General features: G+C 38.6%; 1 protein-coding gene across 1 annotated transcript in view; it reads left to right on the top strand.

The window, feature by feature from the left end:
• tlcd2 (TLC domain containing 2) overlaps positions 1–17,829 on the top strand; it is a 65,409-nt gene that overhangs the window by 10,595 nt on the left and 36,985 nt on the right. Inside the window, exon 3 of the mRNA XM_061925814.1 lies at positions 5,509–5,591. Coding sequence (XP_061781798.1) covers positions 5,509–5,591 — 83 coding nt within the window. The remainder of the gene's footprint in view (positions 1–5,508; positions 5,592–17,829) is intronic.

Below are 17,829 nucleotides of genomic sequence, written 5' to 3'. Positions count from 1 at the left end.
AACATGTAATGGTGGTTCTTTGGTCAAAATGTTGCATAGATGATGTTTTACAGATCATCTTCAAGCCGCTTTCTGACAGTCGCTTCAGGATGTGCCGTTTTGTGGGCGGTCTTATTTACGAGGCTCACCTTCGGCAGCGTCTTCTCCTCGTCATCTTTGTTGTAGCGGTGTAGCGTGCAAAGAAGGGAGTGGAAGAAGTGTCCAAAGATGGAGCTAACTGTTTTAATGACATTCAGACTTTACTTCAATCAATAACGGAGCAGCATCTCCTCATCCGCCGGAAATGTGTCCCGTGAAAAACCGTCCGACCGGAACTCTCTAATAACTAAAGTTCCTTGGGTGAATAATGTAAACTCACTACACCGGTATGTTTTAGCGCTTTGCATGGCAGATATAAGTAAAAACTTTACACTTCTTTATATTAGAAATGGCAACATGAATGTCCCATAACAAGAAGATAGAGAAAAGGAAGAGGTGGACACGCACCATTTTTCAGGACTTATGCAGATACCAAATACAGATCAGCAGGCACCAGAAGGTAAGAAAAGGTGCTTTTGCATAATATTGCGAAACAAAACGCCAGATAATGTCTTACCTTATACACACGCCATAATAATACTCCTATGTTGAAGCACAGTACAATCCATCAAGCGGTGCGGCTTCATAGTTTACCAAAGTCGTACTAAAACATTTTGATAGATTTTTGAGCGCCATGTGTAATGTTCTATATTTTCAATGGAACATATATAATGTTGGTGTTGTTTACTTGAGTCATATTGCCGTCATATTGCAGTCTACACATATCTCTTATGTTTGACTGCCATCAACTGGTTACACTTATCATTACACCATGTACCAACTAAAATTGCTTCGAGGTCGGTAAGCAAAACCAGAATTATTCCGTCCGTAATGTTCTATATTTTCAATGGAACATATAAAATGTTGGTGTTGTTTACTTAAGTCATATTGCAGTCTACAAGTATCTCTTGTGTGAGTGACGGCCATCATATTGCAGTGTACACGTATCTGTTATTGAGGTGGCGACTTGTCCAGGGTGTACCCGGCCTTCCGCCCGAATGCAGCTGAGATAGGCTCCAGCACCCCCCGCGACCCTCAAAGGGACAAGCGGTAGAAAATGGATGGACGGATGGACGTATCTCTTATGGTCACACTTATCATTTCACCATGTACCAAATAAAATAGCTTCGAGGTCGGTAAGCAAAACCAGAATTATTCCGTGTTATAAGGCGCACTGTCTAGTTTTGAGAGAAAAAAAAAGGATTTTAAGTGAAGTGAATTATATTTATATAGCGCTTTTCTCTAGTGACTCAAAGTGCTTTTACATAGTGAAAGCCAATATCTAAGTTACTTTTAAACCAGTGTGGGTGGCACTGGGAGCAGGTGGGCAAAGTGTCTTGCCCAAGGACACAACGGCAGTGACTAGGATGGCGGAAGCGGGGATCGAACCTGGAACCCTCAAGTTGCTGGCACGGCCACTCTACCAACCGAGCTATACCACCCCATGTGCGCCTTATAGTCCGTAAAATATGGTACTGGAAATATTAACAGGTTTATGCCAGCATGGTTGCATACGCCAGTCATTTTCTCAAAAAAACAAAACAAACATCTTCCATATGTGTGTACCAGTTAATAGATCTCTCATCTCGCAAAACCCCTAAGAGGGGAAAAAGCAAGCGTCTCAACTTTTTTCAGCCAACTGTTCCATTCTTGCTTTGGATGGATGTCAGTGGAAAATGGCCGATTCCTGCATGATGATGCTCAAAATGCTCGGTTTATAAAGTGTTTAAGCTCCCTTTCATTTTGAAGTCATCAGTCGTGGACATGTTTAAAAAATAGACATTGTACAGCAATTATATTTTTGTGATGCAGGTGATGATGTACTTACTGTAAGGGACAATGAAACATCACAGAGTCAATATTTTGTCTTTGCCCTAATCAGGCTCACTTTTTCCGTATTTTGTTGGGGGACAGCCTTATTCCTAAATGGAATAAAGTATTTTCCCGACTTGAAATTCTACACTCAATGCTGCAAAATGACAGCATGGTAAAACAATTTTTTGAAATGTTTGCAGATTTATATATTTAAAAAAAAGTAAGAAATCTCATGTGTAAGATATTCACTTTTTCATTTTTTTGTTGTGTGACAGCCTTAATCCTAAATGAATAAATATTTTTTCTTTTAAAATTGTACACATAACACAGCCTAATGACAGCATGGGAAACATTTATTTGTAAATGTTTGCAAATTTATAAAAAAAAAAAGAAAAAAAAAAGTAGGAAATCTCATGTGTAAAATATTCACTTTTTTCATTTTTGTTGTTGTGTGACAGCCTTATTTCCAAATGGGATACATATGTTTTTCCCTTAAAATTCTACACACAACACCGCATAATGACAGCATGACATTTATTTTTTTATATGTTTGCAAATTTAACAAAAAACAAAAAAGTAAGAAATCTTACATGGAAATGCTATTCATATTTTTCAAAATTGTGTTGTGTGTCAGCCTTGTTCCTAAATGGATTTTACTTCCTTAAAATTCTACACACAACATCCCATATTGGACTGCATGAAAAATAAAAAAAAGTTTTTAATATTTACAAATTTATTATAAAAAAACTAAAACATCTCATGTGTAAAATTTTCCATTTTGTGTTCTGTGATAGCCTTATTACCATTAGAAAAAAATATTTATACACTCAAACAATTTTTTAAATGTGTTCAAATGTATATTAAAAAAAAGAATAAAAAATCTTGTGTAAAATATTCACTTTTTCCATTTTGTGTTGTGTGACAGCCTTAATCCTAAATGAATAAATATTTTTCCTTTTAAAATTGTACACATAACACAGCCTAATGACAACATGGAACAATTTTTTTTGTAAATGTTTACAAATTTATTTGAAAAAAAAAAGTAGGAAATCTCAAGTGTAAAATATTCACTTTTTTAATTTTTTTGTTGTGTGACAGCCTTATTTCCAAATGGGATACATATGTTTTTCCCTTAAAATTCTACACACACCGCATAATGACAGCATGACATTTATTTTTTAAATGTTTGCAAATTTAACAAAAAACAAAAAAGTAAGAAATCTTACATGGAAATACTATTCATCTTTTTCAAAATTGTGTTGTATGTCAGCCTTGTTTCTAAATGGATTTTACTTCCTTAAAATTCTACACACAACACCCCATATTGACTGCATGCAAAAAAAAAAGTGTTTTTAAATGTTAGCAAATTTATTATAAAAAAACTAAAACATCTCATGTGTAAAATTTTCCATTTTGTGTTCTGTGATAGCCTTATTCCCATTAGAAAAAAATATTTATACACTCAAACAATTTTTTAAATGTGTTCAAATGTATATTAAAAAAAAGAATAAAAAATCTTGTGTAAAATATTCACTTTTTCCATTTTGTGTTGTGTGACAGCCTTAATCCTAAATGAATAAATATTTTTCCTTTTAAAATTGTACACATAACACAGCCTAATGACAGCATGGAACAATTTTTTTGTAAATGTTTACAAATTTATTTTTAAAAAAAGTAGGAAATCTCAAGTGTAAAATATTATTTCCAAATGGGTTAAATCCTTTTTTCCCTTTTAAAATTCTCCACACAACACCGAACAATGACAGCATGGATTTTTTTTTATGTTTGCAAATTTATTGAAAACAAAAAAGTAAGAAATCTCATGTGTAAAATATTCATTTGTTCCATTTTTTGTTGTGTGACAGCCTTATTCTCATATGAAATAAATACATTTACCCCCTTAAAATTTTACACACAACACCGCATAATGACAGAATGGGAAAAACAATTATAAAATGTTTTCAGATTATTAAAACAAAAAAGTTAGAAATCTCATGTATAAAATATTACAATTTTTAATTTTTTGTTGTATGACAGCTTTATTCCCAAATGGAAAAAAAAAATCCCTAAAAATTCAACACACCGCATAATGACCAAATTGATGTTTTTAATGTTTGCATATTTATTAAAAAAAACAAAAGTAAGAGCTCTCCTGTGTGAAATTTTCAATGTTTAATTTTTTGTTGTGTGACAGTCTAATTCCTAAATGGAATACTTTTTTTCCTTTAAAAATTCTCGACCCAAAACCCCATAATGACCGCATGAAAAAAAAATATATATATATATTTATATATATTTTATGTTTCCAAATTTCTTAAAATTAAACAGGAAATCTTAAGTGGAAATTATTCCTTTGTATCATATTTTACTGGGAGCTCGCCTTATTCCCAAATGGAATATTTATTTCCCTTTAAAATTCTACACACAACACCCTGTAATGACAGCATGACAAACATGTTTTTTTTTTTAAATGTAAGTAAGAAATCTCATGTATAAAATATTCACTTTTTCTATATTCTGCTGTGTGCCAGCCTTATTCCCAAATGGAATACATTATTTCCCCCCCCTAAAAATTCTCCACATAACACCCTATGATGACAGCATGAAAAACATGTTTTTTAAATGTTCGAAAATGTGTGTGTGTGTATATATATATATATATATATATATATATATATATATATATATATTCAATTTGGGAATAAGGCTCGCTCACAGTAAAATATGATACAAAGGAATAATTCCACTTAAGATTTAATTTCTTTATATACATATATGCATAAATATTCACTGCCTTTGCTCAATTTTTGCAAATTTGGCTACAAATACAGATTAGTTTTTTGCATAATGTTGAAGCCACAAGTTTGTGTACCGTATGTACAAAAATAGGATTATACGATAAAAGGATTATATGATTAAAAATAGGCACCTCCATTTCTCTTGAGGTTTTACAGGTTAAAATGACAGGATTGTATTTATTAATATCTAGATGTACCAAAAATACATTTTGTTATTACTGTGTGTATATTCTTATATTATGTTAAAGTGACTACATAGTAATGTACGTCTACAAAATGAAGAATGACTGAATACTTTCTTAACGGCGGACACAATTGCAATTAAATCCTTATTTTAAATGTTCTAGTTTTCTGCCACTTCTGGGTTTGAACACATAACCTAAGACCTTCATGGTAAGAATCATGCAAGCATGCCACCACATCAGTATTGGGTCCAGGTCTCACGTTCCTCCACATAATAGGGCAACTTCCAACCTTACCAAAGAGTCCCACGCTCGCCCGCACGCCACAAATCCATTATTTTTCCAGCGTTCTGAAAAGCTGTCGCCATGGATACGACCGATTGTGGGCGGAGGCTGTTTGGGAGTCGGTGGATATGAATAGCCCCTCTCCAAGACGCCTCTTAGTTGCCGTCGCGGTTGTCATGGTAGCGAGGTCCCCCCCCCCCACGACTCATGACTTGAAAAGGACAGCACTTGAGACGAAAAATCTGTTCCATTTTGATGAATGAGTGAAGTGTAACGACCAGGTTGTTACCACACGAGTCCGACTCAGATTTATGGGCCAAGTATGTTCAACACGTGTTCTGTCCTGACAGGTTACTTCATCTATGACCTCTTGGACATGGTGACGTACCAGAAGATAAGCCAGTCCTGGGAGCTTGGCTTGCATCACGTTGTAGTAAGTCATGACCTTATTGTTCAACTTTGCTCGCTTTTGCGCAGCTTGTCCGATCGCGACTTGGAGTGGGAATTGAAAACCCAGTGTTTCGATTCCTGGGAATCATTTGCCAGTTTTGTTAAAGGGGAACATTATCACAATTTCAGAAGGGTTAAAACCATTAAAAATCAGTTCCCAGTGGCTTATTTTATTTTTCAAAGTTTTTTTCAAAATTTTACCCATCACGCAATATCCCTAAAAAAAGCTTCAAAGTGCCTGATTTTAACCATCGTTATATACACCCGTCCATTTTCCTGTGACGTCACATAGTGAAGCCAACACAAACAAACATGGCGCATAGAACAGCAAGCTATAGCGACATTAGCTCGGATTCAGACTCGGATTTCAGCGGCTTAAGCGATTCAACAGATTACGCAAGTATTGAAACGGATGGTTGTAGTGTGGAGGCAGGTAGCGAAAACGAAATTGAAGAAGAAACTGAAGCTATTGAGCCATATCGGTTTGAACCGTATGCAAGCGAAACCGACGAAAACGACACGACAGCCAGCGACACGGGAGAAAGCGAGGACGAATTCGGCGATCGCCTTCTAACCAACGACTGGTATGTGTTTGTTTGGCATTAAAGGAAACTAACAACTATGAACTAGGTTTACAGCATATGAAATACATTTGGCAACAACATGCTATTTGAGAGTGCAGACAGCCCAGTTTTCATCAATAAATATATTCTGTAGACATACCCTCATCCGCTCTCTTTTCCTGAAAGCTGATCTGTCCAGTTTTGGAGTTGATGTCAGGGAAGCTAGGGTCGATATTCTTCTCTTGATCATTTTCGGTGGCATAAGGGACGGTGTGAGCCAAGACATCCAGGGGGTTTAGCTCGCTCGTCTGCAGGAACAAACTGCCGCCATTGCTTGCCGTGCTACCGAGGTCCTTTGTCCCTGAATTGCTCACACACTCCGGCAGATTCAATGGGGGTCTGGTGGCAGATTTCTTTGACTTTATCGTTGAAAATACATCTGCTTTGAGTGTCGCAGGATATCCACACATTCTTGCCATCTCTGTCGTAGCATAGCTTTTGTCGGTAAAGTGTGCGGAACAAACGTCCAATTTCTTGCCACTTTCGCATCTTTGGGCCACTGGTGCAACTTGAATCCCGTCCCTGTTCGTGTTGTTACACCCTCCGACAACACACCGACGAGGCATGATGTCTCCAAGGTATGGAAAACAGTCGAAAAAACGGAAAATAACAGAGCTGATTTGACTCGGTGTTTGTAATGTGTTTGAGAAAATGGCGGATGTTGTGACGTCATCGCTCCGAGAGCGAATAATAGAAAGGCGTTTAATTCGCCAAAATTCACCCATTTAGAGTTCGGAAATCGGTTAAAAATATATATGGTCTTTTTTTCTGCAACATCAAGGTATATATTGACGCTTACATAGGTCTGGTGATAATGTTCCCCTTTAATGATTCCCTAAAAGATTCTTGGAATGTAACGAAAACGGTTATAATGATAACCACGGTAAAACTCCCGACAGTTAGTGTTACCGTTTTAAATTAAAAGTATCGAAAAAAAAACCTAAATAAACTTAAAATGTTAACGCATAATTAAAAAGCAAAATTACTGATCTTAAATATTTTAAAGTTAAACATTTTGGCACTATTGGCATTAACACACTTTTTGTGTCTTTTTACGCATTGAAATCAGCCGGAAGTTTGCACGTCCCTTAGACGCGGATTTATTTTAGTTTTTTACCGACCCTGCCTTCTGTGGGTCAAAACTCTGGTTTACTTGTTTTTTGATCGATTATAGCTTACCGCCTGTGTTTTTTTTAGGTTTATATTAGCAGAGTCAGGGGCTTCACGGTGGCAGAGGGGTTAGTGCATCTGCCTCACAATACGAAGGTCCTGAGTAGTCTTGGGTTCAATCCCGGGCTCGGGATCTTTCTGTGTGGAGTTTGCATGTTCTCCCCGTGACTGCGTGGGTTCCCTCCGGGTACTCCGGCTTCCTCCCACCTCCAAAGACATGCACCTGGGGATAAGTTGATTGGCAACACTAAAAATTGGCCCTAGTGTGTGGATGTGAGTGTGAATGTTGTCTGTCTATCAGTGTTGGCCCTGCGATGAGGTGGCGACTTGTCCAGGGTGTACCCCGCCTTCCGCCCGATTGTAGCTGAGATAGGCTCCAGCGCCCCCCGCGACCCCAAAGGGAATAAGCGGTAGAAAATGGATGGATGGATGGATAGCAGAGTCAAATTTACGTCACCGTTTATTGCGTTTTTATTGGTCGACTTCAAAGTAATGAACTTTAAAATTTCTTAAATTTTGATTCGCGGAAAGTTTTATCGATCACAAATACCTTATTTGCGGTATTAGGACTCCCGCGTGTTAGTGTTTTCGTCATGGCGAGTGTGGAGAATGCATATATTTTTAAGAGTTCTTTCTTTATTCATAGTCATGTTTAAATCAGCTAATATTTTCCCATGTGTACACGTTGTTCTTGTATCTGATGTCCGCAAGTAAACTCTGTGCTTTACCTTGAAGGGGTTGGAATGTGGGAGTATAGCATACTCCCTTTTTACCTTATCAGTATTAGAACAAAGAGGCTGTATTCCTTTCTGGGCAGCGTGGGGGTTGTTTTCGTATTCAATAAGTTGTCTCTTCCCGTTTGATTTTCAGACCGCTTCTAGATGCCGCTATTAATGGACTGTAGGACTGGTCTCCTAAAGCTTTAGTAAAACTTGATAATATTCCTATTCTGTCTTGATGGTCTTTTTTACTCTGCATATGTCATCTGAAAGAACTTATTAAATGAAAATACAGAGAAAAATACCGGCAGCGGTAAAGTTTAGAACCATGAAGGAAAGTAGAAAGTGAATGAATGTTTAGAACTGAATACATTTACATATGCATAAAAAAGTGTTTTCTTTTGTATTGTTTTTTTTAATGAACTAATGTTTATGACAACCTTTTTCCAAAACACAATATAGAATGTGAGATATAACAGGACAATGCATACATTTATCATTTGTTTTCAAAAGGCTTACAAAAAAGTGGGACCCCACAAATTTACTGTGGGACCCCGTTTTTATGATTTGATGGGGTAGTTCACTTTCCAAAAAGTATTTATGGTTCCTCTTTCAGATTTAGTCAATAGCTCTCACACTACAGTTGATACATGTGATTAGGAGTGGGAATCAACAAACGGTTCTTGTTCTTGCCATTTATCCAAACAGTTCTATTATCAATTCTTCCGGATGGGGAAGATCTCAAAATGACGGCCCATCAAAAACGCTCTACAGGTGACTACGTTTTACAAGACAAGATTGCAACAGCGCTACTGGTAATAATTTTAAGGCTGCTAGTTCATCAAGAGGAGGACATATACGACGAACAATATACCGAAACATTTGAACACACCATGCATTAATTATGAATGAAAGTCGTGTTTTTAACCGTTCCGATCTCATTCCAGCAGCAGCCATCTGAACAAAACAGGTACTAACTAACACCGCCTATCATGTCAGCGCTAATATTTGTTCAATTGAAATTAATGTTTTCTCATTTAGATGAGCATGACGAGAGACAGATTGTGACTGGCAGGACTCGCCCCAGTTCACGTCTGCCGCTAGACCAATGCCAGCGAGCAGCGACTAAATTTGTGGTCAAAAGTTTGCATTTTGGGTAGGTGAAGGTTCAATTGTAGTCAGAGAAAAGTTGCATGTTTTCCTGCAACCAGATGGTCTCTCAGTCATTATATTCTACAGGTAAAACTCATAAAATTAGAATATTGTGTAAAAGTCCATTCATGTCAGCAATTACCGTTAAAGGGGAACATTATCACAATTTCAGAATGGTTAAATCCATTAAAAATCAGTTCCCAATGGCTTATTATATTTTTCGAAGTTTTTTTCAAAATTTTACCCATCACGCAATATCCCTAAAAAAAGCTTCAAAGTGCCTGATTTTAACCATCGTTATAAACACCCGTCCATTTTCCTGTGACGTCACATAGTGAAGCCAACACAAACAAACATGGCGGAAAGAACAGCAAGCTATAGCGACATTAGCTCGGATTCAGACTCGGATTTCAGCGGCTTAAGCGATTCAACAGATTACGAATGTATTGAAACGGATGGTTGTAGTGTGGAGGCAGGTAGCGAAAACGAAATTGAAGAAGAAACTGAAGCTATTGAGCCATATCGGTTTGAACCGTATGCAAGCGAAACCGACGAAAACGACACGACAGCCAGCGACACGGGTAAAGCGAGGACGAATTCGGCGATCGCCTTCTAACCAACGATTGATATGTGTTTGTTTGGCATTAAAGGAAACTAACAACTATGAACTAGGTTTACAGCATATTAAATACATTTGGCAACAACATGCACTTTGAGAGTGCAGACAGCCCAGTTTTCATCAATTAATATATTCTGTAGACATACCCTCATGTCAGCAGGCCAGGGAAGCTAGGGTCGATATTCTTCTCTTGACGGTGTGAGCCAAGACATCCAGGGGGTTTAGCTCGCTCGTCTGCGGGAACAAACTGCCGCCATTGCTTGCCGTGCTACCGAGGACCTTTGTCCCTGAATTGCTCACACACTCCGGCAGATTCAATGGGGGTCTGGCGGCAGATTTCTTTGACTTTATCGTTGGAAATGCATCTGCTTTGAGTGTCGCAGGATATCCACACATTCTTGCCATCTCTGTCGTAGCATAGCTTTCGTCGGTAAAGTGTGCGGAACAAACGTCCAATTTCTTGCCACTTTCGCATCTTTGGGCCACTGGTGCAACTTGAATCCGTCCCTGTTCGTGTTGTTACACCCTCCGACAACACACCGACGAGGCATGATGTCTCCAAGGTACGGAAAACAGTCGAAAAAACGGAAAATAACAGAGCTGATTTGACTCGGTGTTTGAGAAAATGGCGGATTGCTTCCCGAGAGCAAATATTAGAAAGGCGTTTAATTCGCCAAAATTCACCCATTTAGAGTTCGGAAATCGGTTAAAAAAAATATATGGTCTTTTTTCTGCAACATCAAGGTATATATTGACGCTTACATAGGTCTGGTGATAATGTTCCCCTTTAAATGATATTAATTTATTACATGCAAGCCTTAATTTGTCATAATTCTGATCATCATGGTTCACAGTTTTTGAAACCTTAAGTTTTTTGAGATTTTCAATTGAAATTTTTCATAAACTGTAAGACTTAATCATCAAAATTATAACCAATAAAGGCTTGACATATCTCAAATTAGCTTGTAATAAGTTAATGTTAGATTATTGTGAAATTTTGCACATGATTAAATTCTATTCTTTCTTATATTTATTCACAAAAAAAGTTCTTTTTTTCTTATATACTACGTATGTGCCTCTTGAGACCTCACTGTAGACTTTGTAAGGTCACGCTACCTCTAAGCTAAACACAATTGATGCTAATCCATCATATTATTATCTGTTTTTCCAAAAAAAGAATCGGGAAAAAAGCCGTTGAGGAACCAAATCGTTAAGCGGAATCGAAAGTGGAATCGGAACCAGAAAAATCAGATCTATTCCCATCCCTACATGTGATGGTATCAGCTGATATCACTTATGGATGATCGTATCGGAATTAGCAGCATAAAACCCTGATCAGAACATCCTTATACAACACCGTAAAAAATGAGCTTTTTAAAGTGATGCATGAGCGCTTAAAAAGGCATCAAGGACAATTCTCCTGGATGGCGGCGGAAGTCAAACGGAATTTTGGGTAATTTTTGTTTGAATCCCCAACCAAACATGCATTTAAAGTTTCTAACATACAAGACAATTGTTTGGGTATTCATTTGTAAATGTGTTGTACCACTACAATAAAAACAGTTAGATACATAAAGAAATTAAAATAGTCAGAATAATGTAAAAAATATATTTTTTGATGGATTTATCGATTCATGAAATAATCGTTTGGTGCAGTTCTACAACAGGAAGTAAACTCGTGTGATGTCACATGAAATGAAGCCACGTGAACACTCCGTTTTCTTTGATCAATAACATTTTTATCAATCTTTAATAATGACATTTTTAAACAACTTTTACAAATTAAAATGGGAGAAGACAAACATAATCAAACACTCAAGTGAAAATATGCCTCTTAAAAAGCTAGAACAATATTTAATGTTTCGTTTGCCAAGAAAGTAGTGTTTGTTTTAGTTATAAAGGAAAAAAATTACAACTTGGTTAAAATATTTTAGTGTAAAGGTAATTTTTGAGCACATTCAACAATACCGTGGTAATAATGATAATTTTATTTAATGTTCTTATTGTTACATCCCTCATCGCAAGACATTTAAATTTGTGTAAAAATTGCAAGGGGAATATAAAAATTAAAAGTCAAACAAAAATGCAGTTCTTTTGCGAAACCCCTCACGGATCCCCTTTTGAAGACCACTAGTATACAATATCATGTAAAAACAGAACAATCAAAATATGTACAACTTAAAAAAACAATATGTCTGCCGTAGGTTCAGAAATCGTTTATTATCGCCCATCACAAGTATACTGTATGTGCAAGCAATGGCTGGTAGAGGTGCATAAAAAATGTATTCACTTCTGAATCACGATTCTTATTCATTTTGATTCCAAATCGATTAATAATTTTCAAAAATCAATAAAAAAAACAACTATGTGCAACCAGAAGGAACTTTTCCAACCTGTAACCTGTTGTGAAAAAGTTTCATTGTAAATATACCAAATAATACATTGCAAGAATCGGTTTCAATCAAGAATCGTGTTGAATCGAGAATCGAATCGTCCCCCCAGGAATTGGGATCGGATCAAATCCTTAGGTGTCCAAAGATTCACACCCCTAATGGCTGGTTTAGGTTTTGTCGACAACCGCATCAGTCAGCCAGTCTGAAGGATGTCAACATAAGCGAGTTCCCCTCTACGTGTCGAGTAGTCATTCGGGGTAGGATAAAATATCAATATCCAAACGTATCGCATAGTTTTCTCTAAAGATACAGTAAAGATGAAATGGTATGAACATCGATTTTGAACACCAACTTCCCCCGAGCTTGGTGTCGATTGTGTGGGACTTCTTCGCTGTTTCAGAAGGAAGGTAATTTGCGTACTATTAGTACCAGTTGTTTTGCTAGAAGGGGAAAAACCCTCACTCATCGACACATCAAACCTTATCAGTCACCTAAATTGCTACGACAGGTTACAAAAGTTTTCGAAGACGCCAAAGAAAGTTGTGTTCAAGTTCAATCGACATTTACAAATAAATAGATATGAATACAGTATCTGTATCGGTTTAAAAAAAATATTGTGCATCCCTCAACATTACACATTTGAATCTGATATTTCACTCTTAAATTGTAATTTCTTTCTTTTTTGTGTGCATAAGTAGACTTGACTAGATTAATTTAATACTATTGCTACCCGACCGTACAAAACATTGCGATAATATCTTATCGTTTATTTACGCTGTGATTGCCGCCACATGGGCCGTGCAGTCGGACTAGGCTGGTCCACACCAGATTGTGAATGGCAGACGGCAAAGACAAAATACCTGTCTTTCTCGTCTGGGATAAGCGAGGGAGGGACAAGGAGACAATAGTTGCGCAACGTGGCCACCCGGAGCATTTTTTATGCCATGAGAAAGTGTAACTCCGCCTCCTTGCCTTGCTCTTCAGCTACCGCGGTGGTGTCTTCTGCAGGAACAGGTTGGATGAGCTCACTGCTCCACGTGAATGCTTCAAAAAGACAGTCGGAAGTCAATTACAAAAATGATGGTGCACGTTTTACAGATGTTTTGTAGCCGCTCACTGAATTCACAAGGGCTTTGATTGGCATCAAAAATTTGGAGCCGATACGGCATCAATTCCAGGTGCCTGGAAATCAATACACAATACTCAAAGGTACCAATTTTCTGGAATTTTTTGTATGATCATGTGTTAACGAATGTGACTTTTTTTAAATTAATAGCTTTTGCATTTTTGCAACATTTAACATCGAGTTAAACTGTGCGACCCAGTTGTTACATCTCGTTTTCTGACACTTCTGAGTCTTATTCGCAAGTATGCGTTTGTTTCAGTTTGTCCTGGGTGTTTTGTCTTAGTCAGGAAGTAGTCTTTGCCATAAAGTTGAATGTGCCAGTGTTGTCTTACAAAGTGTTTATACGAGGGGTGTCCAAACTTTTTGACTTGGGGGCCGCATTGGGCTAAACATTTTTTGGCGGGGGTCGAAAATAGACTGCATGTAAAGTAACTATTTATACTGCACATATATGTATGAATGTGTATGTGTGTGTATATATATATATATATATATATATATATATATATATATATATATATATATATATATACATATGTATGTATGTATGTATGTATGTATGTATGTATGTATTAGAGATGCGCGGTTTGCGGACACAACCGCGGAGTCCGCGGATTATCCGCGGATCGGGCGGTTGAAATTAAAAAAAATTAGATTTTATCCGCGGGTCGGGTCGGGCGGTTGAAATAAAAAAAAAAATTGATTTTAAATAGATTCAGGCGGGTGGCAGTTAAACCAATTCGGAAATATATATACATAGTTAAATGTTGTTACCCACATACGAAAAACGAGCAGGCACCTGCAGCATATGCCACAACAGAAGAAGAAAAAAAAAAGAGATGAACACTTTTACGGAGCGGAGAAGGGACGCCTCGCCGAGGTCCGGGACCGAGGCCCCTTCCCCCGAGAGGGCCCCACCGGGAGCCGTAGCTGAGGTGATCCGCGAGAAGGGCCCGACGCACGTCCAGGGTCACCACCGCGCCCACCGCACCGACACCCCGCCTCGTCCGCCTTCGCCGCGGCCGGCGTCACGCGCAGCAGGTAAGCAGCTTACCTGCCCGCCACCCCCGTGGCCGGGGGCTCGTAACAGGGGTCACTCCGCGCACTCCGCCCGCGCAGCTTACCTGCCCGCCACCTTTGTTGCCGGGGGCGCGTAACAGGGGTCACTCCGCGCGCAGTGCGCTCACGAAAGGGGTGGGGCTCACCCTGGTTGATATAGACAGCAGGACGGTGGCCATGGAAGTCGGAACCCGCTAAGGAGTGTGTAACAACCCACCTGCCGAATCAACTAGCCCTGAAAATGGATGGCGCTGGAGCGTCGGGCCCATACCCGGCTGTCGCCAGCAGCGAGAGCCGCGAGGGCTAGGCCGCGACGAGTAGGATGGCCGCCGTGGTGCGCGCTGAAGCCTCGGGCGCGAGCCCGGGTGGAGCCGCCGCGGGTGCGAGGGACATCGCACCTCCACGCGCTTGGAGGTGCGCTCAGCGCGGCTCCCATATGATTGCGCACTGGTGTGCGTCTGGGCCGTGACAGCGTGGCACGCATTGAATGTCTGTTCTACATTGGATCAGTCTCCTTTCTTTAACAGGCAAAAGCTTTATAACCTCACTAATGCCTTGCATCGTCTATATTAGATATATAACAACGGGCGGGTGGCGGATGGCGGGCGGGTGCGGTTTTGATTAAATGTTAGATCGGGTGGATGGCGGATGGTTGACGACTTTCTGATGCGGTTGCGGATGAAATAATTGCCTATTCGCGCATCTCTAGTATGTATGTATGTATGTATGTATGTATGTATGTATGTATGTATGTATATGTATGTATATTAAAGTTAGCAAAGCTCAATTTTTGTTTCATCTGACATCACATGGACAAAGATAAGACCTTCTGGAGGAAAGTTCTGTGGTCAGATAAAACAAAAATTGAGCTGTTTGGCCACAATACCCAGGAATATGTTTAGAGGAGAAAAAGTGAGGCCTTTAATCCCAGGAACACCATCCTACCGTCAAGCATGGTAGTGGTAGTATTATGCTCTGGGCCTGTTTTGCTGCCAATGGAACTGCTGCTTTACAGAGAGTAAATGGGACAATGAAAAAGGAGGATTACCTCCAAATTCTTCAGGACAACCTAAAATCATCAGCCCGGAGGTTGGGTCTTGGGCGCAGTTGGGCGTTCCAACAGGACAATGACCCCAAACACACGTCAAAAGTGATAAAGGAATGGCTAAATCAGGCTAGAATTAAGGTTTTGGAATGGCCTTCCCAAAGTCCTGACTTAAACGTGTGGACAATGCTCAAGTCCATGTCAGAAAACCAACAAATTTAGCTGAACTGCACCAATTTTGTCAAGAGGAGTGGTCAAAAATTCAACCAGAAGCTTGTGGATGGCTACCAAAAGCGCCTTTTTGCAGTGAAACATGCCCTGGGACATGTAACCAAATATTAACATTCCTATATGTATACTTTTGACCCAGCAGATTTGGTCACATACGTTGTGACCAAAGATACGTTGTAGAAATTATTGAAAACTCAAGACAGCCATGACATTATGTTCTTTACAAGTGTATGTAAACTTTTGATCGCGACTGTATATACATATAGATAGATAGTACTTTATTGTATATTGTATATATATATATGTATATACATATACAGTATGTATGTACAGTACAGGCCAAAAGTTTGGACACACCTCATTCAATGGGTTTTCTTTATTTTCATGACTATTTACATTGTCGATTGTCACTGAAGGCATTGATTGATTGATTGAAACTTTTATTAGTAGATTGCAGAGGTGTGGACTCGAGTCACATGACTTGGACTCGAGTCAGACTCGAGTCATGAATTTGATGACTTTAGACTCGACTTGACAAAATGTAAAAAGACTTGCAACTCGACTTAGACTTTAACATCAATGACTTGTGACTTCACTTGGACTTGAGCCTTTTGAATTGACATGACTTGACATGACTTGCTACTTTCCCCAAAACCCAAAGATGAAAAAGTTATTCGGGAGCGCTCCGTATTTTTCATTGTGTACTTGTCTATCAGCGTTGCGTGTGTCAGCTGGTGTGCGCTCAGTACAACAGCCAATCAAATTAGATCTACTTTGTTTTCATCACACAGCATTCATCCAATCAAATTGCAGGACAACCAACGAAGAAGACATGTCCAAACCACACGCCAGTGAACAAAAAATGATACCTAAAATAATTTTGTTTGGGTATAAAAATTACGAGGTGGTCAACACAAAACGGTTTGCAGTATGCAACACATGCGGTTCGAAAATTACTGATGGAGAGGCAACAACTTCCAACTTCGTCCGGCATTTGAAGTTGCACAAAGAACGGTAAGTTTTGAATGTAAGATAACGTTTATTGGCTAAGTAACGTGACTTTTATTTGCTGTGTAGTTAAATCAGTGAGGCTGTAAACTCACTGCTAACGTTATAACGTTATTGCAAACACGGGAATCTGTTTCAGTTCACTACCTTATTCATACTTTTTGTTCAGTGATTTTTTTTAAGCAGGGTTACGTTAGTCAATATATCACACGTAACGTTAGACGGCGGTCAGCAGCACCGCGTATTTTAGCCACCTAAAAAAAGACAAAAATAGTAAAATAAAGGTCAGTTAAAATGTATACTATATTATGAATATGTGTACCGTTTTAGCTAGCTTTCTGACATACTGTTGGTTGTTTACCTCAGTGGTCCCCAACCACTGGGCCGCGGCCCGTTACTGGTCCGTGGATCGATTGGTATCGGGCCGCACAAGAAATAATTTTTTTTTCTCTCTCTTTTTTTAATTAAATCAACATAAAAAACACAAGATACACTTACAAGTAGTGCACCAACCCAAAACAACTCTCTCCCCCCTTTTGTTCTGGGCATTGAACATGAAGACTCTTCCTTCACTGTTCCGAGTGGCCATGAGAGTCTTGGCAGTGCCTGCCTCCAGTGCTCCAGTGGAGCGAGTTTTCAGCCATGGTGGCATCATACTACGCCCCCATCGTGCACAAATGACTGACAGACTCTTGGCTAATTTGGTCTTTTGCAAATGCAATGCAGCATAGGGCCCTGACATATAAAAAGTACAACTTTTTTGTTATGTTCACGTATATGTCATGTTTTTTCAATGTTAACACTTTTGTACAAATAAGTACATTTGCACTTTATTTTTCAATGTGTTTGTTCTGTAAAGGAATGAGTTAATGTTTAAAATGACTGGTTAATAGTGCTATTATAAAGTGCAATGTCAGCACAATTTTCTTTCCTGCAATTTAAAATGCACTTGTTTTAATAAATAAATACAGCGTTTGAAAAGCATACACAATCTGTGTTAATAAATTAGTCTGTGGTTAAAAGGACTTGAAAGGACTCGAAACTCAAAATGCAGGACTTAGGACTTGACTTGAGAC

The sequence above is a fragment of the Nerophis lumbriciformis genome, linkage group LG30 (genome assembly GCF_033978685.3).
Source record: "Nerophis lumbriciformis linkage group LG30, RoL_Nlum_v2.1, whole genome shotgun sequence".
NCBI lineage: Eukaryota > Metazoa > Chordata > Actinopteri > Syngnathiformes > Syngnathidae > Nerophis > Nerophis lumbriciformis.
This window is presented reverse-complemented; position numbering and strand designations above follow the sequence as displayed.